The 27,556-nt window shown below is 51.7% G+C and overlaps 10 protein-coding genes across 10 annotated transcripts; 5 read left to right on the forward strand and 5 right to left on the reverse strand.

Annotated features, from left to right (window-relative positions):
• Positions 1–930: 930 nt before the first annotated feature.
• N7506_012031 (serine hydrolase domain-containing protein) lies at positions 931–2,730 on the forward strand (the record flags this gene model as incomplete). Its single annotated transcript, XM_056961322.1, has 2 exons — positions 931–953; positions 1,002–2,730. The coding sequence occupies 2 exons, from the start codon at positions 931–933 to the stop codon at positions 2,728–2,730; spliced, it is 1,752 nt and encodes a 583-aa protein (XP_056805856.1).
• A 192-nt stretch (positions 2,731–2,922) lies between these two features.
• N7506_012032 (uncharacterized protein) lies at positions 2,923–3,423 on the reverse strand (the record flags this gene model as incomplete). The annotated part of the gene is made up of 1 exon (XM_056961323.1): positions 2,923–3,423. The coding sequence occupies one exon, from the start codon at positions 3,421–3,423 to the stop codon at positions 2,923–2,925; it is 501 nt and encodes a 166-aa protein (XP_056805857.1).
• A 1,360-nt stretch (positions 3,424–4,783) lies between these two features.
• N7506_012033 (aminophospholipid-translocating P4-type ATPase DNF3) lies at positions 4,784–9,522 on the reverse strand (the record flags this gene model as incomplete). The annotated part of the gene is made up of 2 exons (XM_056961324.1): positions 4,784–9,379; positions 9,433–9,522. 2 exons carry the CDS (start codon positions 9,520–9,522, stop codon positions 4,784–4,786), a joined length of 4,686 nt encoding a protein of 1,561 aa, XP_056805858.1.
• Positions 9,523–10,616: 1,094 nt separating this feature from the next.
• On the reverse strand, positions 10,617–13,079 carry rfeF (uncharacterized protein; the record flags this gene model as incomplete). Its single annotated transcript, XM_056961325.1, has 7 exons — positions 10,617–11,090; positions 11,142–11,209; positions 11,257–12,166; positions 12,229–12,627; positions 12,741–12,788; positions 12,870–12,989; positions 13,074–13,079. The coding sequence occupies 7 exons, from the start codon at positions 13,077–13,079 to the stop codon at positions 10,617–10,619; spliced, it is 2,025 nt and encodes a 674-aa protein (XP_056805859.1).
• A 1,367-nt stretch (positions 13,080–14,446) lies between these two features.
• On the forward strand, positions 14,447–15,134 carry N7506_012035 (aminoacyl-tRNA hydrolase PTH2; the record flags this gene model as incomplete). The annotated part of the gene is made up of 2 exons (XM_056961326.1): positions 14,447–14,774; positions 14,830–15,134. 2 exons carry the CDS (start codon positions 14,447–14,449, stop codon positions 15,132–15,134), a joined length of 633 nt encoding a protein of 210 aa, XP_056805860.1.
• Positions 15,135–15,972: 838 nt separating this feature from the next.
• On the forward strand, positions 15,973–17,970 carry N7506_012036 (U4/U6-U5 snRNP complex subunit SNU66; the record flags this gene model as incomplete). The annotated part of the gene is made up of 1 exon (XM_056961327.1): positions 15,973–17,970. The coding sequence occupies one exon, from the start codon at positions 15,973–15,975 to the stop codon at positions 17,968–17,970; it is 1,998 nt and encodes a 665-aa protein (XP_056805861.1).
• An 895-nt stretch (positions 17,971–18,865) lies between these two features.
• Positions 18,866–20,395, forward strand: N7506_012037 (uncharacterized protein; the record flags this gene model as incomplete). Its single annotated transcript, XM_056961328.1, has 5 exons — positions 18,866–18,982; positions 19,059–19,137; positions 19,202–20,130; positions 20,184–20,243; positions 20,294–20,395. The coding sequence occupies 5 exons, from the start codon at positions 18,866–18,868 to the stop codon at positions 20,393–20,395; spliced, it is 1,287 nt and encodes a 428-aa protein (XP_056805862.1).
• A 540-nt stretch (positions 20,396–20,935) lies between these two features.
• On the reverse strand, positions 20,936–22,690 carry N7506_012038 (uncharacterized protein; the record flags this gene model as incomplete). Its single annotated transcript, XM_056961329.1, has 1 exon — positions 20,936–22,690. One exon carries the CDS (start codon positions 22,688–22,690, stop codon positions 20,936–20,938), a length of 1,755 nt encoding a protein of 584 aa, XP_056805863.1.
• A 633-nt stretch (positions 22,691–23,323) lies between these two features.
• On the forward strand, positions 23,324–24,858 carry N7506_012039 (flavin monoamine oxidase family protein; the record flags this gene model as incomplete). The annotated part of the gene is made up of 2 exons (XM_056961330.1): positions 23,324–24,222; positions 24,297–24,858. 2 exons carry the CDS (start codon positions 23,324–23,326, stop codon positions 24,856–24,858), a joined length of 1,461 nt encoding a protein of 486 aa, XP_056805864.1.
• Positions 24,859–25,040: 182 nt separating this feature from the next.
• Positions 25,041–27,445, reverse strand: N7506_012040 (RMD1 family protein; the record flags this gene model as incomplete). The annotated part of the gene is made up of 5 exons (XM_056961331.1): positions 25,041–25,312; positions 25,371–25,556; positions 25,607–26,071; positions 26,173–27,316; positions 27,392–27,445. The coding sequence occupies 5 exons, from the start codon at positions 27,443–27,445 to the stop codon at positions 25,041–25,043; spliced, it is 2,121 nt and encodes a 706-aa protein (XP_056805865.1).
• Between the last annotated feature and the right edge of the window lie 111 nt (positions 27,446–27,556).

A 27,556-nucleotide genomic window follows, 5' to 3' on the forward strand; every position in this document is an offset into this window, starting at 1 on the left:
TTATGGTATGTTTGATGTTTCTACGGGGGTTGTGATGGTGCATTGTTCCTGCATTACACCAGTCCATCCATGCCGACGCATGATTCTGGGTCTGGGTCTAATGGTTTTCTTTAGGTCAATCGGCTAGATTGAATTCGGGTGCCAGGGGCCAGGGATCTATACTTGCCACAACTAAAGGCTTATGACTGTATTTAATTGACCTATCGAAATTACCCCATGAATGTGGTGGTCTACATGACGCTTGATCCATTTGTAACAATGTTCGTGAACAGAGCTGTTCAGAGGGTTGGGTTGGGGCCGAACCTCTGGAGCATGGGCCCACATGCTAGCCTATTTCTAGGCGTAATCCATATGTTTGCCAACCATAGGTGCGTTTCAATTGTTTGGGGGGCAGCTATGGGCTCTATATCTGAGCCCAAAACCCAACCCACTGATGGGTTGGGTTGGGTTGGGTTGGGTTATGGGATATGTGGGCTGTGGGCTGTGAAGAGGTATAAGGTCCCCGGCGCCTATATCTATATGAGTCGATGATTTCGGCTAGCTTGGATACCTCACTGTTACCAAACGCTAGTTACAATGGTTAGTATGGAGCAATACAAGCAGTGGTCTAAAATCAGATGTGCTCAAATGTTCAGGACGGTTTCCGACCCTTGCACACTAAATACATTCCAAGGTTGGCAAGCGGCTATTGCTAGAGATGTTTGCTTGTAATCCCCGCAGATCACCTGGTATTGCTTGGTGTTGGAATCGTCGTTGGTTGAATCACAAAAAACCCATGGGGCTCTATTATCTCACGGTTCCAAGTTCTGGACTTCTTTCTTCCTCTCCTCGTGTTCCAAACAAATTATCTCCTCATACATTGTTTGCGATCTAGTCTGAATATCTTATACCTGGCGATACCAGAGGTTTCTGTTGTGAAACATTTTCATCATGGACATTTCAGCCGATCAAATGTGAGTAATTCTACTCTCCTTCGAAGACACTTTCTGAACGAAGGATAGCTCGTGCGAGGTGAAGGCGCGCCTAGAAGCTACGATCTCAGACATCGAAGCAGCCATGGAAATCGCCAATGCGCCATCAGTATCCCTTGGGGTCATTCATGAAGGCAGGGTCCTGTTTCGAAAGAGCATTGGGCTTCGTGATGTCGATGCCAAACTCGAAGCCACTAGCAACACATCATACCTCCTATCGGCATGCTCCGAGGTTATTACATCCGCGGCACTTGGAATTCTTTTAGCTGAAGGAAGGATTTCTTTGGACGACCCTATTCGCAAACATCTCCCTAGCTTCAACCCGATCGGAGACCCTCGGATTGGAGAAGAAGCAACTATCGCCGATGCGTGCATACATTCAACAGGCCTTCCAAGCGTTTTGTTCCAGGGTCCAGGGGGTGCACTTATCCATAGGGCAGAAGACCATGTCGCTATGGTGAACGCGCTACCCACTTCCGACCATGATGGCCAGCGCTTTGGTGAATTTTGGGTCTACAGCAGCAGCGCATTTGGGTTGTTGGCCCTGATTATCGGAACTGTATCTGGGATGAAGTATTCGGATTTCTTGCGACAACGTGTCTTTGCACCGCTCGGTCTGACGCAGACACTCGTTAGTGAAGCTGATGTTGAAATAAACGACAACATAGCTCACCCTTACGTGCGATTGACTGATGGTCATTGGTCCAAGGTCAACAACGAGTTGACAACGGAGAACCACAGTCCACTTCTGGCTAGCCTGGGCATCAGAAGCTCTGTCAATGACATGTTGACCTTTTTGGCGGCAGTGATGAATCGTTTTGACGTAGAAGAAGGTCTCGATAATCCTCAACCACTCTTGAATGAAAAGGCAAGCAATCCATTGCCAGAGATTAGTTCTCTCTGGAATAGATGGTGGTCCCACCCAGTGGACGATGAGTTCAACAATGAAACAGCGCACACACTAGGTTGGTACCGCACAACTATACCCACTAGCAGACTAGGCTATGGGTCATACAACACTTTCGATGCCAACGGTGGAAACAAGAATGATACCCTGCCCGAGAATATCCTTGGTCGGGAGTCAGAGCCACGCACCTCGTACGGCCACTACGGGATCACAAATGGCTCGGTGGCAACGACGTATTGTTTCCCATCATCGCATACAGCAATCATTGTTCTAGCCAATGCTGCAGAGGCCGGAGATGCCCCAGACACCATTTCGAAAATTCTCCTCCAAGCTGTGCTTGATCTGAAACCACGTGTTGACCTCCTCCCTCTATTACGCGAGCAGCGCAAGCGATGCCTCAAAGCACACGACAAGGTGATCGGTGACTGGGAGCATGGTCGAGATCTTTCTCGCTACACCAGCTCCGCTCAGGACTTCATCGGGTCGTACATCGGCCTTGATACATGCCGCATCAGCATCACTGCGAGCGATACTGCCGAGGCCAAAGTTGCCGTGATATTCAATGATAACGATTCCACCAAGTGCGACCTCGAGCCGTACAACGACGATTCGCTTAGCTATATGGTTACAGAGCATGACAAACTGCTTGCGAAGAGCATGGGCGATTGGGACCATTCTAAGGCTGGCGTATTCGATTTTGTCAGGGAGAATGACGTTGTCAAAGGATTCTGGTGGAAATGGCACATAGATGAATATCCATCCCTATGGGTGAAAATTGGGGAGGGAGTTGACCAAAAAGATATTGAGCAGACACTAGAGACATTTGGTCGCTTCCGCACAGTGGAGGTTTGATTCTATGGGAACTGATACAACATCCACCGCATTGATTCGACAGTGCACACTTGGTCCCAAACTTGAACCCCTAAAGATCAATTCATTTAAAAATTCAATTGACCTTCAACTAATCGAAAGTAAAAAGAGTTCAAATAAATCTCGGGAGGCTGATCACAACGTGAGTTTCACCACCCGACAACCTTGACCCTTCTAGAGGAAAAGACCTGCCGCCGACCCAGCCAACAGCATCCCAACAATACCAACAGCAGACTTAGACAAAGGACGAGGCACAACAATACCAGCAGCCGCATTGGCAGTCGAAGTCGCCGTAGAGCCACTCGAAGTACCCGAGGTAGTACTATCCGCATCAGTTGTCGAGGCAGTCAGAGTCACGACGCCGGTTCCAGTAGCCGTGGCTGTTGCCGTAGCCGTTGCATTGGCATTGGTGTTACACCAAACCTCACCAGGCTCAGAGGCTTTGATAAGGCACTCGGCAAGGGTACCGACGCTCTGTCCCTGAGCAAGACAGTAGTAGTCACAACCATCGTACTCGACGACTGCGGCATCGGAGCAGCAGCTGCTCATAATCGCGGAGTTGTTGCTTTGCATGGGCATCGCGCAGGCGGCATCGTGGGTAGGGAGGTCGTACAGCTTGGCATGGCAGCTGGAAGTAGCCGACGCGGAGGAGGTGGAGGTGGTGGTCATAGACATGACGATGACTTGGGTGGGTGTTATTGAATGAGGGAGAGATAACGAGTGTGGAACAAGCTGAACGAGGGTGCTTGGTATGATTTACTGATCACTGACGGCTAGGTCATTGTCATCTTATATACCCTCATGGCTGGAATTCCCCTGGAAGATATCGTACTACAAGGATGCTATAATTAGACGAGCTTTCTCTGAAGTAAATGAACTATCAGGTCCTCCTCCATCTGACCGAATTTAGCAGGTATCCACTCAGTTCTTCCCTGCCTTCTGCCTTCTTTTGTTTGCTTCTTCGTCCAAACGCCAGGCCTTTGCACTTTGTCATTTGAGCCTCTTTGGGGCATTCAACGCACCCTTGAGATAGATCATGTCTGCACCACTCAATACATCACCATGGTAAAGCCAAACAGCAGATAGAGCCTCATTTGCAAAGCATATGAGTTCCCAGTCCAGTCGGTGCTCAGTCCTACTAAAAATAGGGCGATGCATTCCGAAAATGATTATATTGGATCAATCTTAACCCGGCCAACCAACTCGCAGGAATTTCTTTAGGAAAACATGATTCAAATAAGTGGATAGATAGTAGCTAGTGGAGTTCAAATATGATATTGAGCATGGATCTGTCGAATGAAAGAAGCCTTGCGGGTAAGTTTTGGGCCGGCTTGGCAGCTGTTCTCCAGAAGCCCCATGCAAGGTCCAAGACCGGGCCCTGGGGGCACTATAGCACTATAGGCTGACTGCGGTCTCGTCTACCCACGGTGGAAAGCAAAATGGCGATCTCCGAGGTCGATTGGCTTCGGCTCTTCGGGTTTACAGGCGTTTCTTAGGGCTACAGCAAGTGGGTCTCTTTAAACCTCGTTAGGCTGACAATCTCCAGGGCTTGGAACGCTGCCAAGCTCAGTAGAAGGCTGTGCTTGACCGACGTTTCTATATAGATGGCATGTTCGAACCTTGTACTGACCTCGGGAGAAGCATTATCCTGAAAGTTAGCAGAAACCTCCGAGGTCGGGAGCACGGGGCATGTTTTTCAAGCCCATGACATTCAAACCTTGGAAATCTCGTTTACGACATTCAAAACACCAAGAACCTTGGAATGATTAGACATAGATAATATGAAGTGGATTAGAGAGGCAAGGTAAGATATAAACAACCCTCACCAAGCTCCGTAAAGAACTAGTTGAGCCGGGGTATCTCGAATCCGCACTGTACAGCAGATATGAAAAAAGACTCGAAAGAGAAAGACAAAACGCCTTTTGTCCCAAGAAGACAGGGTATGACAGTCGACAGTCGCGCTATGAACACATAAGAAGATGTGTAAGGGTGAGAAAAAAAAAAGACAAGAAATCAAAGATATGAATATACACAATCACTTAAGTTGACCCTTCCGCACTTTACCAAAGCCCTGACTAAACAGTTCCTGAATCTCAACCGACTGTCTCCTCTCAGGCTCCGGACGCGGCACACTCCCATTATGACTAGCCGTCGCACTGGCACTGGTATACCCATCCAATTCATGCTCAACGGCATTCGGCTTATCCATAACGCGAGGACGAGCAAGGAGTTCGCGAACCTGTCGTTCGCGAGCGTCAAGTTCGGCGATTTCTTCCTTTTCGCGAGCGAGCTCGAAACTGCTTTTCTTCGTTCCGTGGTCCCAGCCCTGCTGCAGTTCTGAGGCGGCGGCTTCTTCGAAGCGTTTGCGGATGTCGAGGTCTTGTTCGTATTCTTGGAAGATGTCCACGTCTGTTGGGAAGAAGAGGGCGCGGAGGGTTGAGACGGTGAATTCGAAGAGGATGACGGCTGTTACGGAGAGGAGGAGAACGACCCAGAATAGGAGGTTGTGGCCGCTGTGTTGGAGGAAGTTGCCTGGGACGAAGTAGACGCCTTTTCCGGATGACATTGTGTATTCGCGGTCGAGAATCATGTCCCAGACGAACCAGCCGCCTACGGAGATTATGATGACTGCGAGGGACATGTAGGTTTTGTTGTGGACTTCTAGGGCTTGGAGTTTGACGTTGATGACGATTATGCAGGCGGAGAAGGTGAGGAGGCCTAGGGAGAAGATGTCGTTGCCGCTTGGGTTGACGCGTGCGAGGCCGTAGAGCGACCACATGGTGAAGAATATGATAACTGCTTCGCAAGTTGCCATGAAGGACCAGCCGAGGTAGAGTCGCATGTTGAACCCGCCGTGCTTTTGGCCTTTGGTGTAGAGTTCTGGTACGGCAAGGAGAGTTGAGGCGGAGAGATCTTTGGTGAAGATGCCGAGGAAAATCACAGCGAGAGAGGTGAAGAGCGTATTAAACATGGACAGACTCCACGGCTCGTAAAGACTTGTACCAGTGTAGCCATTCCAGCGCTGGTAAAGCGCTTGGGTGAGGTAGAACAACATCTCCTTCCAGAACGTGCCGAGCGTATACTTGCAGGCGCGCATGTAGTTCCAGCGGCCGTGGACGAGGAGCAGCTTGAGGAGGAAGCGGAATTGCGCAATCGAATAATCAGAGATACGCGCTGCCTGTAAACCTTCTTTACCGGTGATACCGATACCGACATGAGCCTCCTGGATCATGGCGATGTCATTTGCACCATCGCCGATAGCAAGGGTCACGGCGTCATCGAGATGTTTGCGAATTGATTTGACGAGGAAAGCTTTCTGCTTCGGGCTTGCTCGGCAACAAATCACCGAGTCCGCTTTGATGGCAAGCTGGAAGAACTTCTCGCGCACGACCTCATCATCTTCGATCACTGAGAGTGTCTGGCCATCGACAACAACTACAGAATGAGCCACGCGGCCGCGGGTAATCTCGCCAATGAGACCATCGATGAGCTGTTCAACATCTCCATTCTCTTGATCCAGGATGGTCAATGTCGAGTACTCTTTGACAAGGCGACATGAATGTCCGACGTTGATAGCAGTCTCCCGCTTGTCACCCGTCAACATCCACATTTTGATATTCGCCCGGCGAAGCTTATCGATCGCCTCTGGAACACCCTTCTGCAACTTATCCTCGATAGCAGTAGCACCAGTCAACTCAAGCGACTTTTCAATATCCTCGCCGACCTGTTCAATCTTCTCCTGTCGATCGACAAGACTAGTGCAAGCCTCATTGTACGCAGCCTTCCAAGCCGTATAGGTATTCTCATCCAAGAACCGATGACCATACAACAAAGTGCGCAGTCCATCGGTAGCAAAGTCATTCAAGTGCTGGAAGCAACGTTCGAAAATGGCAGTCTCATTGACAACCAACGCCTCCTCAACAAGATCCTCATCTTCGCCATTAGTCTCACTCCCGGAATCCGATATCGCAGCAGAGTGTCGACCCATCTGCGCCGACGGTCGAGGACTATAATACTCGCTATTCGCCCCGGGATTCAACATCCCACCATCAGTCTCACGATCACGCAGCCAGACATCAATACTCGCACGAAGAGCCGACCCCTGCTGTCCCGTGATCGACGATCGACGGCGCGTGAAACTAGGTCTTGTCATCGAGCTCCGCGTAGAGTTCTTACGAGAATGATGCTCGCTGTTTCGTCGGATGACGTGGTTGGCTTCCGCGTTCTTGCGTCTGCTGGCGCGGCGCTCGATCTCGTTCGCCTTTTCTTGGGCTAGGGAGGCTTGCTTCAGGAGACGCATGAGTGTTGTGTCGGCTCCTTTGCAGAAGAGACAGATGCGTTGATCGGGCATGCGCACGATGACGGACATGCGCTTGCGCGCGGATGAGAATTCGATCACGTCCATTATTTCGTAGACTTCGTCGGAGGTTGCCTCGTCTGGTCCGTTGGGCTGGGTGCGGATGGTCAGGGTGTTGGATTGGCGGTCGAAGACCAGGTAGCCCAGTTCTTGGGCTGCGAGGACTAGGGCCAGTTCGTCGGGGGAGGAGGCTTGGAAGGTTGTGTTGCCGGATTCGTCGTTTTCGGGGATACAGGTGTGGCACAATGCCATGGAAAGAATGAAAAGCTTGGCTTTGCGGGCGAACACGGTGTAGGGTTTGCGTTGGATGTAATCAATCATCTCGGCTGTGCGATATGTAGTGGCGGAGCGGCCAGGTGGGGGTTGGTCGACAGCTCCGGACACGTTTGATGGACGAGGCATTTGCATTTCGGAAAGGTTGGACTTGCGTCCAATCGCCTTCTTGCCCTTGGCTCTTCGCTTTTTGTGGATGAGCTTCGTGTGGTCACCTTCACGAGCAGCTTCCTCTTGTAGGTCTGCATCGTGCAACCACGCAGTGCCAGCGACACTCATTTTGCGGAATCGCATAGAGTTGTTCGTCAAGGTACCGGTCTTGTCAGAGAAGATGTAGCTGACTTGACCGAGTTCCTCATTAATCGTCGAAGTCCGGGCTTCCAGGGGAGTGTCCGTTTCAGGGTCGTACATGTCGATATCGTTGAGTAGTAGCATCTGAGCAACTTTCACGATTTCCATACTCACGTAGAGCGAGATGGGAATCATGGTGTTGAACATGATGAGGAAAGAGGTGAAAATAGGGCCATAGCTAACACTGGCATCGCTCAGATACCACGACTTTTGTTCCACATCGCGAGACCAGAACCTGTAGGCCACGGTGCAGACAACAGCCAGAAGCACAACCAAGACCACAATCAACATCACAACGCGATTGACCTTGGCTTGAAGGGAAGGCTTCTTGATGCGCGGGTTCTTGTTGGCATTCATTCGAATCTTGCATTCCTCGCCAGTGTAGATCACCATACCGAGCACACGATCCGTATTGCGAAGGATACTGCCACGGTAGGCAATCTCGTTGTTGGTGAGAGGGATCTTCTCTTGATCATTGACGGTGACGTGGCCGTCGAATTTGTACAGATCAAGATTAGGGTCTTCCACAACAAAGTGCAACGAATTGCTGGTGATATCTTCAATGGTGGAGCAGACTTTCGAGACCGGCTGACAAGGCTGCTTGTTCTTGAGGTTGGTCTCGCCGTCCAGCGCCATGGTCTCAATATAGGCAACCCCATTGGGACCACTGGCATGAAGCAAAGCAATGTCCGCAGGAATGGGATGGTCACGCTGCAGTTTGATAACATCTCCAACGCGAATATCCTCCCACTTAACGCACTGCCAGTCCTTGGCATTACTGACCACAGAATCAGTATCGGACGACTTCCCATGACCAGGTCGAAGCACCCAAGCATCGCGATTGTTCTCCTCCTTATCAAGACGATATCTCCGCCAGTCATCAAACCCTTCCTTTCCCATGGAAATACCCACGAAAATCAGCAACGGCACCAGAGTCGTGTACGTTCCGGTGGTACTGAGGCCAGGGATCATCTGCAAGATCGCAACGACGAGGAAGTAAAAGTTGGCGATCTTGGTAAACTGTGCGAAAAACTGTCGCGGAAAGAAACTCCAAAGACTATACCGACTGGATCGAATCCAATTGCCAATATAAGCCTTGCCCGTACGCTCATCCAGCATCGAATCCACCAAAGAGGGATTTAGATCCAGATGCCGACCATCTTTCGTAGGCGGGATATCCTTGATCCTGAGGATGAATTTCCGCGCACTCGTGAGCGCCGCCTGGACCCGCGCCACGGCCACATCTTTCGTCGTGCGCTTCTTCGCCCATCGCCCCTGCGCCAAGTCCTTGAACGCCTTCTCCGAAGGCTCGGACGAGACGTACGTAGCAACCTCCTCCTTGTGCGCGGACACGGTCGTCGGCGCCGTGCTCAGCTCGTTCTTCTCATTGACTTCTGGTTCCCGGACCTCACCCAGCTCTGCTAGGGCAAGGTCATCCGGTGTCTCTGCCGAGGTGATGGTTTTATTAAAGATCGACCGTCGAAGGGAGTAACCGCGGTTTCGCGAGCGAGACCGACCGGCGGGCTCCACGGGCGACACGGGCGAGAGTGTCGATTGGGCATTAGGAGGGGAGAGGGGGATGTGGGCGATCGCGCGGCGGTTGGGACGGTCGGCGGCGCCAGCGCCGTGTTGATGCTCAAGCCGCGGGAACTTGGCCGTGTTTGACGTTCCTCCTCGCGGTCGATGTCTGTTGAGAAGCGGACATGCTGGGCGGAGATCCGGCGACCAGACTCGGAGAGGGCGGAGACGAGTGGTGGGCGTTCGTGATCGGAATGGTGGTCGTCGCTGGACATGGCGGGCTTGAATTCCGCGGGACAGGCCCGACGATCTCGGTATCTCGATTTTTTTTTTTCTCGTTCTCTCTCGTCCCCGATGGTTCTCTGTACTGTTATAGACTTGGGGTATATTCTCTTGCTCAATCACATAGGCTGTCGTCAGGCCGTGAGTGTCATTCTGAGACCCCTATCGCGAAACGAAGGTGTTGCGGTGCTAACGAGGGTTGGACGCAAGGATAACCGCAGGGCGCAATAGTGAACCCAAAATATTCAGTACGAAGTAAAGATGCAAGATAAAGAGAGAAGAGAAATCCGACTCGAGGAACCACAACAGACAAACAGAAAGCAGAAAACGGCCAGCCAAGACCAACTTTGGAGGCGAGAGGACACACGGATCCGGTATTGAACCCGAAACGGCCTAGTGGGCACGATCGACATACAAAATCTGTCAGTTTTCAGTCGAACATGAACACGATGAACATGATAGGCACAGATTTAGTGGATATTTTAGCATTTAGGGCTTCAGGTTAGGTTGGGTTGAGGTTAGGGTGGACTCTGTGGAAATTGATGGCGATAACTCTGTCTGGTCCTATGGTCGCGGACCGTTTGGTTCTAACGCGTAACCTCTCCTCTGCACAGTCTTGGCCAGACACAGCCCCGTCCACGCAAGTCAATTTTAAGAATAGCCGAAACATCTGCGTGCAGACCAATTGCGAGCCAATTCTCGAGGGGCGAGGGTGCCACATTCCCCAGGGTCTGGATGCAGGCTGAAACACTGAAGTATATCCCCATGTCCTCACTAGTATGGAGGACGGAGTACATACGGACGTACTCCGTACTACATGTGGTGCAATGTACTAACTGGGATGTTTAACCTCACTGCAGTCCGCATTTAAGGATCCGTACTAGTACTTTGGTGACTCGACTAATACTGTACTTCCAGCAAACTTTACACAAAATAGCGACTGCCTAAAATTCAGGAACGACACAAAGTGGAAGAAAACTCTGAATAAGATTAAAGTTGACAAGGCACGTTCATTCGTGGTTCGTTGATGTCGACCCAGCGCCACCCATGGGCGCTCTGGAGGAACGCCCCATGACGTCACGCTCCACTAATAACGTGGCTGGCCGTACGGTGGGTAACCAGACTGAGATCCATAGGGCTGCGGTGGTTGCGGTGGATATCCACGTGATGCCTGGTACTGGGGCTGCGGGGGCTGTTGGGGAGACTGCTGATAGCCCTGGGGCGCATAGCCGGACTGGCTGCTACCGTAGGGAGGAGCACCGGGGGGTGCGCCATACGGAGGACCTTGCCCTGGGGGAGGGCCGGGAGGCGCACCGTATTGCTGACCTTGACTCTGTGGGGGAGGGCCAGGAGGAGCGCCATATTGACCTTGGCCGGGCGGGGGTCCAGGAGGCGCACCGTACTGAGATTGACCTCCTTGAGGAGGGTACCCTCCAGCACCGCCGCCGCCGCCGCCGTACTGGCTGACTGAACCCTGAGGACCACCGCCACGACGGGCATTGTCTCGCTCGTCTTTAGTATCGTAAGAAGAGTCGATAGCACCGAGCATCAATTTGGCACACTGAGAATGTTAGTGGCATTTCCATGCAGATCATGCGGGGGAGCAACATACCCAAAGCTCTCGGGTGAGATGCACGGGGGGATTGGCACGGGACATTTCATCCTGCTCCACCTCGAAGTCTAGAATACGTCAGTTGAGAACCAGTGGAAAGTGTGGAGACACGAACTGGATGTGCAGTCGATCAAGTGGCCGATATGAGGATCTTCATCGAGGGCCGACAGGAAGTCACGAGCGCGCTGATCAGTGCCAACCTGTGAAAATTGGAAGGAAACGGCCCCCGGGCCATAGCGAGTTCGCGAGGTCTCGTCCACGGCGTAGCGGATCACATCACCCACAGCACCGTGTGGCTCACCAGCCGGCTGTCCATCTGTAATAGTGATAACAAGGATAGGCTTCTCGAGACGGTTTGCACGAGCGGGCTGCACAATCATCGGCTCGACAACCTTGGTCTTGAGGTTTGTGCCGAGGGGAGTCAATCCCGAGAAACGAACACGGGAGACAAGGCGGTTCACATCCTCAGCGTCACGGATACCATCACCCGTCTCGGAGGAGTTCATGAACCGCACCGAGATACCGTCCTGGTCGAAGGTCGAAGCTGCAGTCGCGACAATGCCGAGAATTTGTCTCAGCTGGTCCTTTCGCAGCCCCTTCTCTTCAAACTCGATGGATCCGCTGTCATCCACGTACAGGATCACGTCGAACAGTGAAAGTTTCATCACGTCTGTGGCAACTTCCATTGGCACAGCCCATTCGTGAATCAATCTCGCGAGCTTGCCAGGGGCCTCAGCGGCCAGGGTCTGGACGAGGCGATCCAAACGCTCGGGTGGGTAGAAGCTTTGGAGGTTCTTCTCTTGGATTGTGCCAATCAGTAACGAGCGGTAGGCTGCAACCTGCTGCTGTGTGGCTGGAGGAGCTGGGCCTCCTGCGCCTCCGGGAGCACCACCGGGGGGACCGCCGGGGGCACCATACTGGCCTGGTGGACCACCTGGGCCTGGCGATGGAACGGGGCGACCTTGAGGCTGGCCACCGGGGTAGGGAGCGCCCTGAGCGCCCTGGGGGTATGAAGGTGGCTGGTTCTATGTTCATTAGCATGGTTCTTTTGAACAAGTGTCAAGGCAGCGAGATGAGCATCAAATACGGCATGAGGTGTGAAAACAAGACACAGGGCACGGGGTATTGTGTACATAAGAAGGTTGTTGTCCAGGGTATGGCTGCTGTCCAGGCTGCTGTCCAGGGTACTGCGATTGTCCAGGATAAGGTGGCTGTCCAGGGTATCCTTGCGGTTGCTGGCCGTAAGACTGTCCAGACTGTTGACCCGGGTATGGGGAACTAGAGCTGTAGGGCTGTTGTGGCTGTTGGCCTGGGTGAGGCGAAGACGCGTAGGGCTGACCTGGTGGAGGTGGAGGCGGGCGGTTGTAGCCCTGCGGTGATGCGGGGTAAGGCGACTGCGACTGCGGGGGTCTGGAATAGGAAGGGGTCGAGGGAGCCGGGGATGGATTGTAGGACTGGTAGGGAGCGGATGAGCCGTTGGGATAGCCTTGGTAGGGATTCGACATTTTGCTGGTTGTCCGTACGGAACCAAGTTGGAGGGGAAGGATGTGGTGTAGTGGGGGAAATGACAGAATCAAAAAAAAATCAAAAATTTCTTACCGATCCCTGAGGGGCGGGGGATCCTGAATAAGCCTGGTATTGTTGACTCTGGAGGTGGATTAGCAAGTCTCCTTAGTACATGACGTCGTGGTTCTCGATGTAGGAACAGGAGATTATCTGCAGACTTACGTGTCCGGCCTGCAGGGCGGACGGAGGTCCTCCAGTATATCCGGTGGGAGGCGCACCTCCGTAAGTGCCACTGTTCGACATCTTGTCGTTACTCTGGGCGGCGGCGATTTTCTGAGCAAACTAAAGACAGTTGAGATTCGGGGCTCACTGGAAATTCACCCGCGCAGGTGATATAAGGATATAAGGAGAATCTGGAGTACTTACACCCATGATGCGTGAATGGAGGGGTAGAGATGACAAGAAAGATAACAGATGTCTCACGAGATGAGATTCAATGACGTTGCCTGATGTGGATAGCGCCCCTCCTAATTGAGGCTGAGCTGTAGACCTTTGGTACCTCGGGATACCTAGCGTGTGGCAGTGGTCTGCCAGTCAGCCAAAGTACCCCAAGGTACTTTGGAATGAAGTCACCGGGTCACCGGATCCAACGCATCACTACATTGTTGGGAAGTCACCAGGCTTCAAAGTTTACTATTTTATTGTTCGATCTTCGTCCTTGCATACTTGGACATTTTGCCTCTTTGTGTTTGTCAGATCAAGTAAGTACAAATTTGTACCAAACACTCTCGTACTCGTATGGGCCCCACATTTTGACGATGCTTCCAGAAGCTGTGGGCTAAGGCTGTGTCTTGCATTGCTGCTTGCATGTCTGAAGATCATCCTATCGGTACGGAGGAGCCTATCGGCATCATACGAGTCAAGGCCACTCCGGCTGATATCGGCTCATCGGATTTGCTGCAAGACTCCTCCGTAGCGCGCTGGCCTTTGTTTGATGGGTGCCAGTACAACGAACAACTTCACTCAACCATTGGAGGTAGGTAGAAAACCCGTGGTCTTGGGTCTTGAAGAGCAGGCATAATATGCAGCCTTGTATAGGTGCCCTCTAGGCTTTGTTGTCGAAACTATCGGTTTGGCCAACGAGGGGAGTTTACCATGAGTGCTCGGTTTAGGCCTCTGGAACTAAATCATTGACGACCGCCTCTAGACTATCCACGAATGGCCAGATGCTGCTACTTCCAAAGCTTGCCCAGGTGATATTTTGAACTTTAGAAATCGCAAAAAAGACCATCGCCATAATTGAATATCCAAAACTTGAAGTTACCTAGGATTGGACTTCATTTGCGCAGGTGTTGCGTACCGTGGAAGATAGTAGATACAACAAAAGCTGCAACACACTATGTATGTTTTTGCATTCTACGAAGGAAAACATAGGCCAAAGTTTGTCTTGCTATCATCAAAGAATATGAAACAATATTCACATCCAAGTGGTGGTTTTTATCGGCGTGTAAACCGACCTCGAACAGTGTACGCCAGTCCAAATATGTCATCCCCAGAGACGTGAACATAATAAACGCTAAATGTGAAATACCCATTGGGCCAAGTAAACTAAGTTTCAAGAAAGAATGAAATTTGCGCTCTAAATTTAAAACCATCAAAGAATTGAATTGAATAGCGACAAAGAAGTCCGAGTAACCTTGGGAGTTTCCAAGTCTGGCTATGAAGTCAGGGCGGTCGAGCTTTGCCCCAAAATTATTTTTCTCGCAACGGCGCAACATCTAACCACCACATCGCTCACAATGGCCGCTCCAGTACCAATAGACCGTTTGCCTCCCACGACAACCGCCTACGTGATCGCGACCGCCATCATCGCAGGAGTCACCGGATACTTCATCGGCCAAGGCGCCTCGCTCAACCTTTTCAAGGAAAAGAACGAAGGCTGGCCCAACAGCTACAATGTCAAGGTCCACAGTCACTCTTCCGACGAAGAAGATTCCGAAGAAGAGGAGACTGATGAGGAAGAATCCGAAGACGAGGGCAATGGCGAGGAACTGGCCAGCTTCAAGGACAACACCGAGGAAGTGAAGCTGGTGCTGGTCGTTCGCATGGACCTGGGCATGACCAAAGGTATGCGATCTACGAACATCGCTTTGCGCACATGCTAACTCACGTCTTCTACTAGGCAAAATCGCCGCCCAATGCTCCCACGCCACCCTCGCCTGCTACAAATACTTCCAGGAGTTCGCGCCCAACTCGCCCATCCTCAAGAAGTGGGAGCGCGGTGGTCAGGCCAAGATCGCCCTGCAAACGAGGTCTGAAGAGGAGGTTTTGCTTATGCAGGCTCAGGCTATGAGCCTTGGGCTTTGCGCGCGTGTCATTCAGGATGCTGGACGCACCCAGATCGCCAGTGGCAGTAAGACTGTCCTTGGAATCTTGGGTCCTAAGAGTGTGGTGGACGGCGTGACGGGACACTTGAAGCTTTTGTAGATTACATGCTCCCTTGTATACACCAGGCGATGATGATCATGACCTCAATGAAGAGCTTTTGAATGACGCAAATAGAGGCATTTCAGTACTCTGTACTCCGTACGCGACGCATCACTGGCAGACAGTTCATAGATTGTCCAAGGTAGAAATTGTTGTTTCCTAGGAAACACATTTCACCCAGCGGAAGCTGAAGGTTTTTTTTTCGTTGCTTGCTGGTTACAATACTACAGAAGCTAGGCTAAGGGATGTTGGCAGTCATGGTTATTCCCTAACCTCAGCGGCCAACGGCCAATCGGCAAAGAGACATGAAATATGACGCCTGCTGACACCAAGCTGTCAAGCCGAGCTCACCAGTGGGAGCTCAAGACCCGCAACACAAGGCGCAGACATTTAATCTGGGATCTGTCGACCGGAAACCGTAAAGGCCATCTACGCAAAGTTATGATGGCTCCATTCAGTCGAACTGCCCAGCTCTCAACCGTCACACAGAAACCAGTCAGACTGGTACCATGAACAGGAAATCTGGACACAAATCCGTGTTATAGGTGAAGAAGAGAAAAGAGAAGGAAAGGGCGGAAAAGCTCTTATTTATGTCGAAAGTGGGGCCGCTAAGATTTTAAGACGCTAGGCTATATAGGGGCTAGCGTGCTCACGTGTTTGCGATTGCGGCTATCGTGCTGGTCGTTGCGCATCGGACGGCGACCATCACGTCCCTCTTTCCCAACTCCTTTTGTCGATTGTAACTTTGGGTATCTTTCTCACTCCACGTCACATTTCAATACCAGCCTCTGCGCGCTTCACCTCTTCCTGACCTCCCACTCCTCTCAACACCGTCAACATGGCGGACGCTGTCTCAATAGAGCAGAACAACAAGATCCGTGTGGCTCTCGGCCTCAAGCCACTCCCTGTGCCCGGCGCCGGTCCCCAATTCCAAGAATCAGACAGTGAGTCCGGCGATGAAGAAGAGGAAGAAGAAGCCAGCACCGTCGATACACGACAAGCCGCCGGATACGATAATTGGAAGAAACTTCAAGATGAAGCCCAGGCGAAGCGACAGAGGGAAGAAAGAAATTCTGCCATCAAGAAAGCGCGCGAGCTTGCCCAGCGAAACATACAACTCCAAGGCTCAACACTAGGAGAAGACAGTGGCGCCGCGCTTGACACAAAGGCATGGCTCGCACAGTCCAAAAAGCGCACCAAGAAGATTGAGCAAGAGCGCGCCCGCAAAACCGCAGAGGAACTGGAAGAGCGCGAGCGCCTGTTAGCGACCGAGTACACCGCAGCAGATCTAGCCGGTATCAAGGTCGGACACTCTGCGGGCGATTTTGATGGCGATGAAGATCACATCCTCACACTCAAGGACGCTGCGGTCGATGACGACGATGAGGTGGATGAGCTTGAAAATACGGCCCTGACCGAGAGGGAGAAGCTGCAGGAAAAGCTGGAGCTGAAGAAGAAAAAGCCCGTATACGATCCCAACGCTGAAGGTCAGGGACTTCTTTCACAATACGACGATGAGATCGATGGCAAGAAACGGAAGCGATTTACACTGGATGCCAAGGGTTCAACCGAGGAGCGTGAGGCACAGCGGAAGGAAGTCTCCAACCAGCTGAAGAAGAACGTGATCAACCTCGAGTTCGAGCCAGAAGTACCCACCTCTGATTACATGGATATCAGCGAGGTCAAAATTAAGAAGCCCAAGAAGAAGAAGGCCAAAACTACGAAACAGAGAGCTGTAATGGACGACGATGATCTCGCTCCGCCTGCTGAAACTGCCGCTACACAAGGAAACTCCGCCATGGACATAGACTCTAGTGCAGGCGTACCAGTCCCTGCTCGCCGCAAGCCCACCACTGAAAATGTCTCTTTCGCAGACGACGATGATCTCCAGGCCTCACTTGCGCTGCAACGGCGCGCTGCATTCAAGAAGCGCAAGAAGATCAGCCCCGAGGAACTTGCCCGTCAACTCCGCGAAGAGGAGGCTGAAGAAGCCAAGAACGAGGAAGATGAACCCGGACTTATCATTGACGAAACGACCGAGTTTGTCGCTAATTTATCAAAGTCTGCCGTTCTCGAATCCGAGGAGAAGCTCAAAGCTGCTTCAAAGCCAACTCCCGCAGAAGAACCCACCAGCCCAGAGCCCGCACCCGAGGCCGAGGGCGAAGGAATGGAGATCGATATGGACCGCTACGGTGACGTTGAAAACGAAGAGGCAAAGCGTGGCGAAGCGGCTCCAACCCGTCCCGAAATTAGCGGCACCGGTCTGGAAGAAGAGTCTACATTGGACGAGGGTCTCGGAGCCACTCTTAAGATGCTACGCTCGCGCGGTCTGGTGAAAGACAATGACGGTGGTGCCAAGAACGCACTCCACCGTGATCGCGAACGCTTCATCGCCGACAAAGCCAACCGCGAGACCGAAATCGAGCGCCGCGCGCGCCAGCAGCGTGAGCGCGACCGTACCTCCGGTAAACTTGAGCGTATGTCCGCTCGCGAGCGGGAAGAGCACGCGCGCTGGGAGAATAAGCAGCGCGATCAGCAAGAAGCGCGCCACATGGCCGAAGTCTTCAATCGCGAGTACAAGCCGGATGTTCAACTCCGCTACGTCGATGAGTTTGGTCGCAACATGAACCAGAAGGAGGCCTTCAAGCAGCTCAGTCATCAATTCCACGGCAAGGGCAGTGGTAAGATGAAGACCGAGAAGCGTTTGAAGAAGATTGAGGAAGAGAAGAAACGCGAGGGCATGAGTGCGTTGGATACTAGTCAGCAAGGTGGCAGGAATACTGCTGTTGGTGACGCTGCGAAAAAGAATCGTCAAGCTGGTGTTCGCTTGGGTTGATACTCTCGAGGTCCGTACATAGAAGGCAATACCAGACATTCCATATGGAGTCCATATCCATGGATGTCCAATTCATGCACATCACTGCATATTTACACCCAAAAGGGTAATTTTCCGCGTTAGCTATGTCCTCCCGAGCTACGTAATGTTTGCAAGTTGTCTCCGCATGTGGGGATATCAAATTACGAAATTATCTTACGAGAATGTTTGCTTTTTTCCAAGGTTGGTTCTATTGATTGTTGAAACAATAAAGATATCTCTACCATCCATGGATGTGTCATTCCCCAGGTACTAAAATTGACTATGGTAGGGAGTACTTCATACGCCATATAATTAAGCAGACATGTTTTGTACCTTTCAATACCGATTACCCCAACTGTGCGTGAGGGGAAGAAAGTGTGGAGAAGGGGCTTGATCAGTTCACCGGAGACGCAAATTCCCGGCAGGACATCCCCAGCCTTTAAAGATGGGCTGATGGGCGAATGGGCTGGGAGGTTTTAGGACTTTGTGATGGGCGGTTCAGAATGTATATCTGGCTACATTCCACTGGGAAACACTAGCAACACTCGAAGAATTGCCATGTACAGCACAGAGAAAAAAAAAGACCAGAGAGAATAACATGCAATTAAACAATTAACCGTGCGGAGGATGCAGCCAATCCCACTCGCACATCTCGCCGTAAGAAGTATTGAGTACTTTGGTTGCACGGTGGTTCCCCACTGTGTAGGAAGTACCCGGTACCACCATCACATGAGTCAACTAAAAAAACATCGGGACTGTGTCTCCGACCCTTTATTATCTCGCTCTTCCCGGTTCTTCCCTTTCCCATTCCCCAAGTCTAGCTTCTAGATCTAGGTGTCATCCCTCAATTTGATCTTTCTTCATCTCTGCAACCATGCTTTCCACTCTTCGCGTCGCCAGCCGCTCGGCTGCCTCCCGTGAGGCCAATGTGCGCACCGTGATGGTCGCTCGTCACGGCTCGACCTGGGCCAACGTTCCCCAGGGCCCTCCTGTAAGCTTGGTCTAGGAGCTTCCACCATTCAATTGGTGATTTGGAAAAGGCATTCCTAACATCAATGGATCTATAGGATGCTATCCTCGGTATCACCGAGGCTTTCAAGGCCGACTCCTTCAAGGAGAAGATCAACCTCGGTGTTGGCGCTTACCGTAAGACTCACCGTCGCGTGTTGCACAATAGATGGGATTGCTGACGGAAGTTTTCTACCTGCAGGTGATGACAAGGGCAAGCCTTACGTCCTTCCCTCCGTTCGCACCGCCGAGGACAAGGTTGTCGCATCGCGCTTCGACAAGGAGTACGCTGGTATCACCGGTATTCCCGCCTTCACCACCGCTGCCGCTGAGCTCGCCTACGGTGCCGACTCCTCCGCCATCAAGGACAACCGTCTCGTCATCACCCAGACCATCTCCGGCACTGGTGCCCTCCGCATCGGTGGTTCTTTCCTCAAGCAGTTCTACCCCGGCGCGAAGAAGATCTACCTCCCCAACCCCAGCTGGGCCAACCACAAGGCTGTCTTCTCTGACTCCGGCCTCGAGGTCGCTCAGTACAGCTACTACAACAAGGACACCATTGGCCTTGACTTCGAGGGTCTGATCGCCGACATCAAGGCCGCTCCCGAGCAGAGCATCATCCTTCTGCACGCCTGTGCCCACAACCCCACCGGTGTTGACCCCACCGAGGCTCAGTGGCGCCAGATCAGCGATGTCATGAAGGAGAAGAACCACTTCGCCTTCTTCGACATGGCCTACCAGGGCTTTGCCAGCGGTAACGCTGACAAGGATGCTTTCGCTCCCCGCCACTTCGTCAAGGAGGGTCACAACATCGCCCTGTGCCAGTCCTTCGCTAAGAACATGGGTCTCTACGGTGAGCGTGTCGGTGCTTTCTCTCTCGTTTGCGAGAACGCCGAGGAGAAGAAGCGCGTCGAGTCTCAGATCAAGATTCTCATCCGTCCCTTCTACTCCAACCCTCCTATTCACGGTGCTCGCGTCGCCTCCACCATCATGAACGACCCCGCTCTGAACCAGCAGTGGCTCGGTGAGGTCAAGGGCATGGCTGACCGCATCATCGAGATGCGCTCTCTCCTCCGCACCAACCTCGAGAAGCTCGGCAGCAAGCACGACTGGTCCCACATCACCAGCCAGGTAATTTCCCCCAATGTCTCCAACTGTTGTAGCCTAAGCTAACATTTCTTCAGATCGGCATGTTCGCCTACACTGGTCTGAAGCCCGAGCAGATGGATGCCCTTGCCAAGGAGGTAAGATCATCCCACCCCATTGTATCAAACACTGCTAACGAATTATCAAGCACTCCGTCTACGCCACCAAGGACGGTCGTATCTCCGTTGCCGGTATCACCTCCGGCAACGTGCAAAGACTTGCCGAGTCTATCTTCAAGATCACCGGTTAAATTCGCCAAAAGTAAACTTGAAAGGATAAACGATAAAATGAGCGCGGGGCGTGATAACCAGGGCCCGGGCAGGACTTGCATTTGACCGGCCCTTTTGTACTGATATCTAATGTCTCTGTTTCATATATAGCATGCTTCGGCTCTGTCCGTCTCAACGGAGATTTTGGATTCTTCTACTTCATTTGATTCCTTCTTCCCTTGGGTCTAATATCCAGTGTCGCTGAGCTTATAATTGCAAGATCGGAGTTCGTTCTGTCGAGCGAGATGTATGCCCTCGTTGTTATTGACTAGGGGAGACTCGACTCAGTGACTATGCCCTAGATAACCAGTGCTTCATCCGTCACCATTGGCAAGGGTACCCCGGGCACACAAGTACCAGGTGACTTTCTTTTCTCTGTTTCGGACTAACCGATTATCGTTCCCAGCCGACACTCTCGAATTCTTCTACGTTCAGTTGGTCGCCAGCAAGTCCCATCTGGCATTCTACCAATTCCCTTCGATGTCGAAGTAGATTGACTCGAAATATCAATGTATTGTTCATCAATACGACTGATACTCCTGAACTTGTGAGTCACTCTTGACACGATGTGCATCCATCCACTCCTTCACCACAGAACGATAGTCCCACGGCTTATACGGCGTAATCATTTCCGCCAAACAAGAGGTCTTACGCCGACTCTCCAAGCCCAAGTCTCGAAGCAGAAGGTCGAAGTACGGAAGTGCATCAAATGCCAAATCCGCAACTTCCCCTCCATACCCGCATGGGTATCTCCATTTGCCCCACTGGGAATTGAGCACAGTCTCTCTCACAGCCTCCGTGTCATCGACAGGAGTCCGATCGAGTTTGCCGTCGAGATACGCCGAGATCCACAACCCCTGTAGACTAGCGCAGGTGGACGTGCTCACAGATGAGACCATTCCTGCAAATGCTAAGCTTCGATCTTCCCATAGAGCGGGTGGCACCATGAACCGATATAATCGAAGGGGATCAGTTGGCTTTGTGTGGCTGCGAAGCAGCGGTTGCGCCTTCAGAATCGGAAAGCGAGATAGGATTTCTTCATCGGCTGCTTGGATGAGTTCTGTCATCTCAGCTACTGATCTTTGGATCTTGATATCCCAATTGCTGAAGTTGAAAGAAGGGCGCTTCTTCCACCCAGTAGCACAGATCAGGGCATCTGCATCGAGGACTTCACCGGTGCTCAGGTGTACCTTACTCGGGCTCAGAAGCGAGATGTTTGCCGTGTGAACTCGTATAGTTCCGGTTTTCACAAACTCGAAAAAACTCGAGTCATAATTATGGATACTGACTCCGCTGCCGGTCCAGAATGCTGACGTCCATGGTCTGAGAAGAGCAAGACTTGGATACTTATAATCGTCGTATCCATTAGCTTCGACCATATCAGAGCTTAGCATCTGCCAAAATGCGCGCACAACCATCCGCCCGATCTTAGTTCCGTGCAGGAGTCTGCGAATCAGAGAAAATCCATCTTCGTCACCCCATGGCGTAGGGCTCATCCATGTGAGACAACGGGTGTGAAGCAACTCTTCCATCTTTCTCTTCAGAGGAGTCACAAAAGCCGGAGAAAGCCAAACAGGTCCATTTCCATCTGGGCGAATAATCAGATCAACATGAACAGCCGCTTCTGCAAATGCAAAAGCCACATCAAAAGCAGACTTTGCACCTCCGACAACGACGACATTCTGTGAATTGTCCCAGGCACCACAATTCCGAAAATCCTTCGCATGAAAGAAAGGAGCATCGAAAGTCTCTTGCCCGGCATACGAAGGAATATTAGGAGTTGAAGTCAAACCAGTGGCCAATATCAACCTCCTAGTCCTAAGCGCCGCCGACCCTTTCGCGCAACAAGTATTGACCACCCAGCCACCAAAATGGCGCTCAATTGTCTCCACGGTGGTATTGAAAATAACACGCTCAAAGATCCCGAAACGGCGCGCGTAATCGCTCAGATAGCGATGCAGAGTCACCGCGGGAATATGACTATCTGGTTTCACGCCATATGCTTCGCCCATGGGGAAATCGGGATACTCATATGATCCGACCATGTTGTTGGACTTTAGACCAGGGTACAAGCGGTGCTCGGCCCAGGTTCCGCCGCAGGTACTGGCTGACTCGATGATCGTGATGCGTTCGTATGGGTGAAGTTGGATATAATGTTTGGCTGCTGCGAGGCCAAACCATCCTGAGACAAGGGTGTTTTTAGCTCGAATCGAATGTCTCGGGGGATTTTCATGCTTACCGGCACCAACCACGATTAGGTCGTATTGCGAGGTCATTGTATCTTGATATCAACTGCTCGGCGATGTTCACTTGAAAAATATCTGCTAGCTTGGATGGGCTATTTGTTTTATCGGTTCAGATTGAAACGTCATTTTTGCTTTTTTCTCCTTATAGGGAGATAGCTGAGCCATGGAATGGATTTGAATGTACGGAGTATCTGACATGAAAGGAGTAGGTTGGGGCATTGTTTAGCAACCAACTCATCGATCATCTCATTTCTTGAATATCGTCATCAAGAGAATGATCTCACCCCAATTTTCCAATCCTTTGGTCTTCTGCCCTTGTAACACCAGTGGGAAGCAGAAGCTCTAGTTCTATTACTCTCATGCCTTGGCAGGTTTGGCTTCGGTGAGAACAGGGACCTCGAATATCCTGTAACTGCAGCAGGCTACAACGAATTTCATTCATCGCACTGACTGGCCCCATTGGGGAAAGAGAACCGATGATATCGAATCATTATCTTGGCTCGCATGTCTAGTACTTCGGAACCAATTCCGCATTACCGACAACACGCCTCTCGCCCAGTATAATATCCTTCAATGTTGAAATCTATACACGGAAAACACTCTGAGCGTCGTGATTCCTTCGCTATATCAAACTCAAATCTTAGTATACTTGACCCTTCGACCATGTCACCATCCACAAAGGAAGGATTCCTCTGGACCCCCGCTGGAACAAAAGAAGGCCTCCAAACAAACGCCTCAAGAACATCAACCCGAACCCAAGAAAGCTACGACGTAATCGTCATCGGCGCAGGATTCGCCGGTCTCATCGCAGCAAGAGACCTCAGCCAAAGACATAACCTCAACGTCCTCCTCCTCGAAGCAAGAGACCGCATCGGAGGCCGCACATGGACAGCCCAAGTCCTAGGCGAAGACCTCGAAATGGGCGGTACATGGGTCCACTGGGCTCAGCCTCACTTGTACAGCGAGCTGCGCAAATACGAACTCCACGCCAACCTGAAGACATCTGCTGGGACGCTGGCGCCGGAAAAGCAGACCTTCGCATCTGGCGGTGCACTGCGGGAGATATCGATTGTCGAAGCGGGTGGGATTCTGGATCGGGTCTCGAGAGCTTTCTTTGCGGTTGATGGGTATGATAGTCGTACTCTTATGCCTTATCCTCATGACCCGTTGCGAGAACCGGGGCTGTGGAGATCGTATGACCATCTTTCGGTCAAGGATCGGTTGGATTGTTTGGACTTTTCGCAGTTTGAGAAGGATTTGTTCGAGTCGAATGTTAGTACTTTTGGTAGTGCGCCTGGGTCGGATATTGGGTTCACTGAGGCGCTGAGGTGGTATGCGCTAGGCGGACACAATATGGCGGGTGTGTTTGAGATGGCTGGATTATACAAGATTGGAAAAGGTGGAATGACATCTTTCGCGAATGCAATCTTGAATGAGTATACTGGTGATCTTCTGTTCAGCACCGCCGTGAAAGAGATCAATCATGTTACCTCGGGGATCAAGATCGTGACTACTTCCGGCAAGTGTCTGCGGGCAAAGACAATCGTCTGTACCATTCCACTGTAAGTCGAGTCGAGTCGAGTCAAATACCCTGACGCTGAGCCAGATTGGCAATTGACATTGACCGATCTCACAGAAATTGTCTCGGAGATATTACTTTCAATCCACCCCTGAGTCCCCTCCGACAAGCAGCTATTGCAGAAGGCCATATAAACACAGGAGCCAAGATCCATTTCAAGCTTCGGGCAACTGAGCCTGGATGGTTCGCTACAGCTCGCGATAGTTCATATCTCTTTGCCTTTTCTGATCACAATGGAACCCAAGCCTCTGAGCCAGCGGGAACTTGGTGCATTGGTTTTGGGTACAGCTCGAAATTGACGGACAAGACTGATAGTAAGCATATCATCGACCAGTTCCGGAAGGATATTCACCCAAATGGCGATGTCGAGGCATATGCGACGCACGATTGGATGAATGATCCATACGCTAAAGGGGCTTGGGCCTGTTGGGGTCCCAATTCTGCTTCGAGGTACCTTCAGGAGCTTCAGAGACCTCATGGGCGTGTTGTTTTCGCCAGTGCGGATTGTGCGGATGGATGGAGAGGGTTTGTTGATGGGGCTATTGAGCGCGGTCAGCAGGCTGTACAGGACGTCATGGCGGGTTTGAAGGATGGCTCTCGATTTCGGTCGAATCTTTGAGTAGTTGAACAATTTGGGTACAGACTATCACCATGACAGAGAAGAGTCTTTGGCGCTAAAGCTATTCTCAAATTGATTTGTATTAACCTAAGATTTCGAGGTAATATGCAGTAGAAGTGAAATTGTTAGGAGTCCACCGAACGCCAGTTACGCCAATCCAGCCTTTTGAGAATGCAACACGATCAAAGATCCATCAAGCCACTAACGCCCATTTGCGAGCCTCCGCCTGGGACAATGGAGGGACACACGCAGCCCGGGGGTACATCAGCGGCAGCATAAGGGTACCAGCCCGAAGAAGGAGAGGGAACAGATCGCCCCATGACTCGAGCGAGGACGCTGGCAGGTGTGCCGTTGGTACCTTGGCTAGCATGGAGAAGGCCGAAGCGGAGGAAGACTTCGGAAGTAGTGACAAGGATGGAGATGACGATGAGAACAATGATGATCCATGTTTGGTCTGGCGGGAACAGGGTTAGTCATGTGTCTTTGTCCTTGGGGATGAGATGGGAGCTTACGGGAAGTTCTGGTGTCGGCGATGGAATCGGAAAGAATCTCGGCAAGATCAAGGAATACACGGCATCGCTCGTTCAAGACCTGGATACGGGGTTTGATCTCGAGGTACTCGCGCACGGCGATGTAGAGTGGATACAGGGTCGGTTCGCTCTCCCAGAAGAAGTTAGGGACATCGAGCATGTTTGATGCTGTGTGATTGTGAGCATGGTTTCAATGTTAAAGACCAGTCAGAACTTACATAGGTTGACTTCGACACGACTCTTGAAGAGACGACCGAGGATACGGAACACCTCTTCGCGCTTCATGCCCAATTGGCCTGTGACGGCGAGTCGTCTTGGGACATCCTTGGCGTCTGCCATCTGGCGAGCCATGACTTCCTCGAAGAAACAAAGCTTGGTGCTTTGCGAAATACCATGACTGATAGCTAGCTTGATCATATGATCACCACTGCGCAGTGTGATCATATCATTGTAGACTCGCGGACGCGAGATCTCCGTCGAGTACTCGAAATGGAACTCTTCCGTCTCGAAATCTTCTTCATCAAGCGGCATTGTTGCCAACGGGATAGGGATGCCGGTCGCTGAAGACGTGGCAAAGGCCAAATCAGCGAGCAAGTCTTTCTCCTGTCGCTCGGTGAAATTCCAGAACACCACCACACCATAGCTGAATACGAACATTTCAGCGACATTGTACAAGGTGCGAGCTGGGGCCTGGGGCAATGAAGATGAAGAAGGCGTAGTGAGTGGGGAGAAGGTCGATCCCGAATGAGAGCGTGGCTGTCATCAGTGCTGTGTCTTCGACGACGGAGAGGCTCCGGTGAAGGAGGACCGTTCTCATCATTGGTTTCAGATGGCTCGATATGCTCCAAGCCTTGAACACTCTCACTAGAGCTAGCAGCATGCTCGTGCACGAGCTCGCGCTCATGCTCATGCACGTCGGCATGGCCATGAACTTCCTCGCTGATCCTGTTCAAGAACTCTTCCCGATTCTCCTGGTGAGAATGATCCGCCGAGTCATGCGGAGAGCCTTCGTAATGATGCTCATCCTCCGGACGATTGTGACCACCAACAGAGTGCTCTTCCGGCTCAACCATGTAATCATCATGATGATCACGCTGCTCGTTGCGCTCAATCTCCTCATCCAGCAAGGACTTGCCACCGGGATATTTCAGCACAGGGCTACTCCTCAATCGGTACCCATCATGGCCAGGCAAAAGGGGCAGATGATAAGCCGTGTAAAGACAATCATCATAAAGCTTCGTCCTTCCACCATGCTGCTCCTTAACAAACGCAGCAAGCGACCCCATCTTATACGCCTGAGCCGTGCAATAAGCCGTAACACGAGCCAGCTTCTCCGTCCTCCGAGCCTTGGGCAGACGCTCCGCATAACTCTTCGCGCGCTCAGGCGCAACACGTCGTTTCCTCAACACCTCCTCCTCAGCCAACAACGGCGCAAGATCATTATCAACACCAAAGTCACTACCCAGCCGCTTCGAGACTAGAAGCTGGTGTCTGACCATTTCCGGATCGATATTTTTCTCTCGCGCCAATCGTGCAACGAGTTCCTCATCCACCATCCCCGCGCCCTCGCCGCCCTCGTCTTCATCTTCTTCGGTCTCCCCTTCCTCAATCTCATCGGTGTCAGGTAGAAGAACCAGCTTCTCGCTGACTTTGGTCGTTCGAGGCGGCAGACGCGGTTGCGCTGCGAGTCGGCCGGCTTTGCCAGCCCCGGATACCGCGCTGGAACTACTGCTTCCGGAAGTACCAATCAAGCCACCTGCTGCAGAGGCAAGTCTGCGTGACCGAGAGCTGGGTGGTGGTCCACGTTGTTGCATTGAAGGCACGTCGGATGCGTATTGTAGGACATTATCGACGGTGATGAATCGGGTTGCGGGGGAGCGGCGACGACGGGGAGTTTGAGGATTCTGTTGGTCACGCGAGTCCGTTACCTACAATGCATGTGTTAGTATATTTTGATCTCCGGAAATCCTTTCTATAAAAAAAAAAGTTGGCGGCACTCGTACCAAAACGGTCGGACTGCGCTGACTAGTCCCCCGTCCACGGGCCGGGGGCGTCATTGTCAATGAAGCTGGAGTAAGCAATCCTTTGCTAATTCAATAGATATGAGTGCCTTGTAAGAACACCTCTGGTGTGGAAGACGATCTCGCCGTGGATGTCACACATGTATG

Source organism: Penicillium brevicompactum (assembly GCF_028827555.1).
Source record: "Penicillium brevicompactum strain IBT 35665 chromosome Unknown utg000009l_segment0_segment0, whole genome shotgun sequence".
NCBI classification, from domain to species: domain Eukaryota; kingdom Fungi; phylum Ascomycota; class Eurotiomycetes; order Eurotiales; family Aspergillaceae; genus Penicillium; species Penicillium brevicompactum.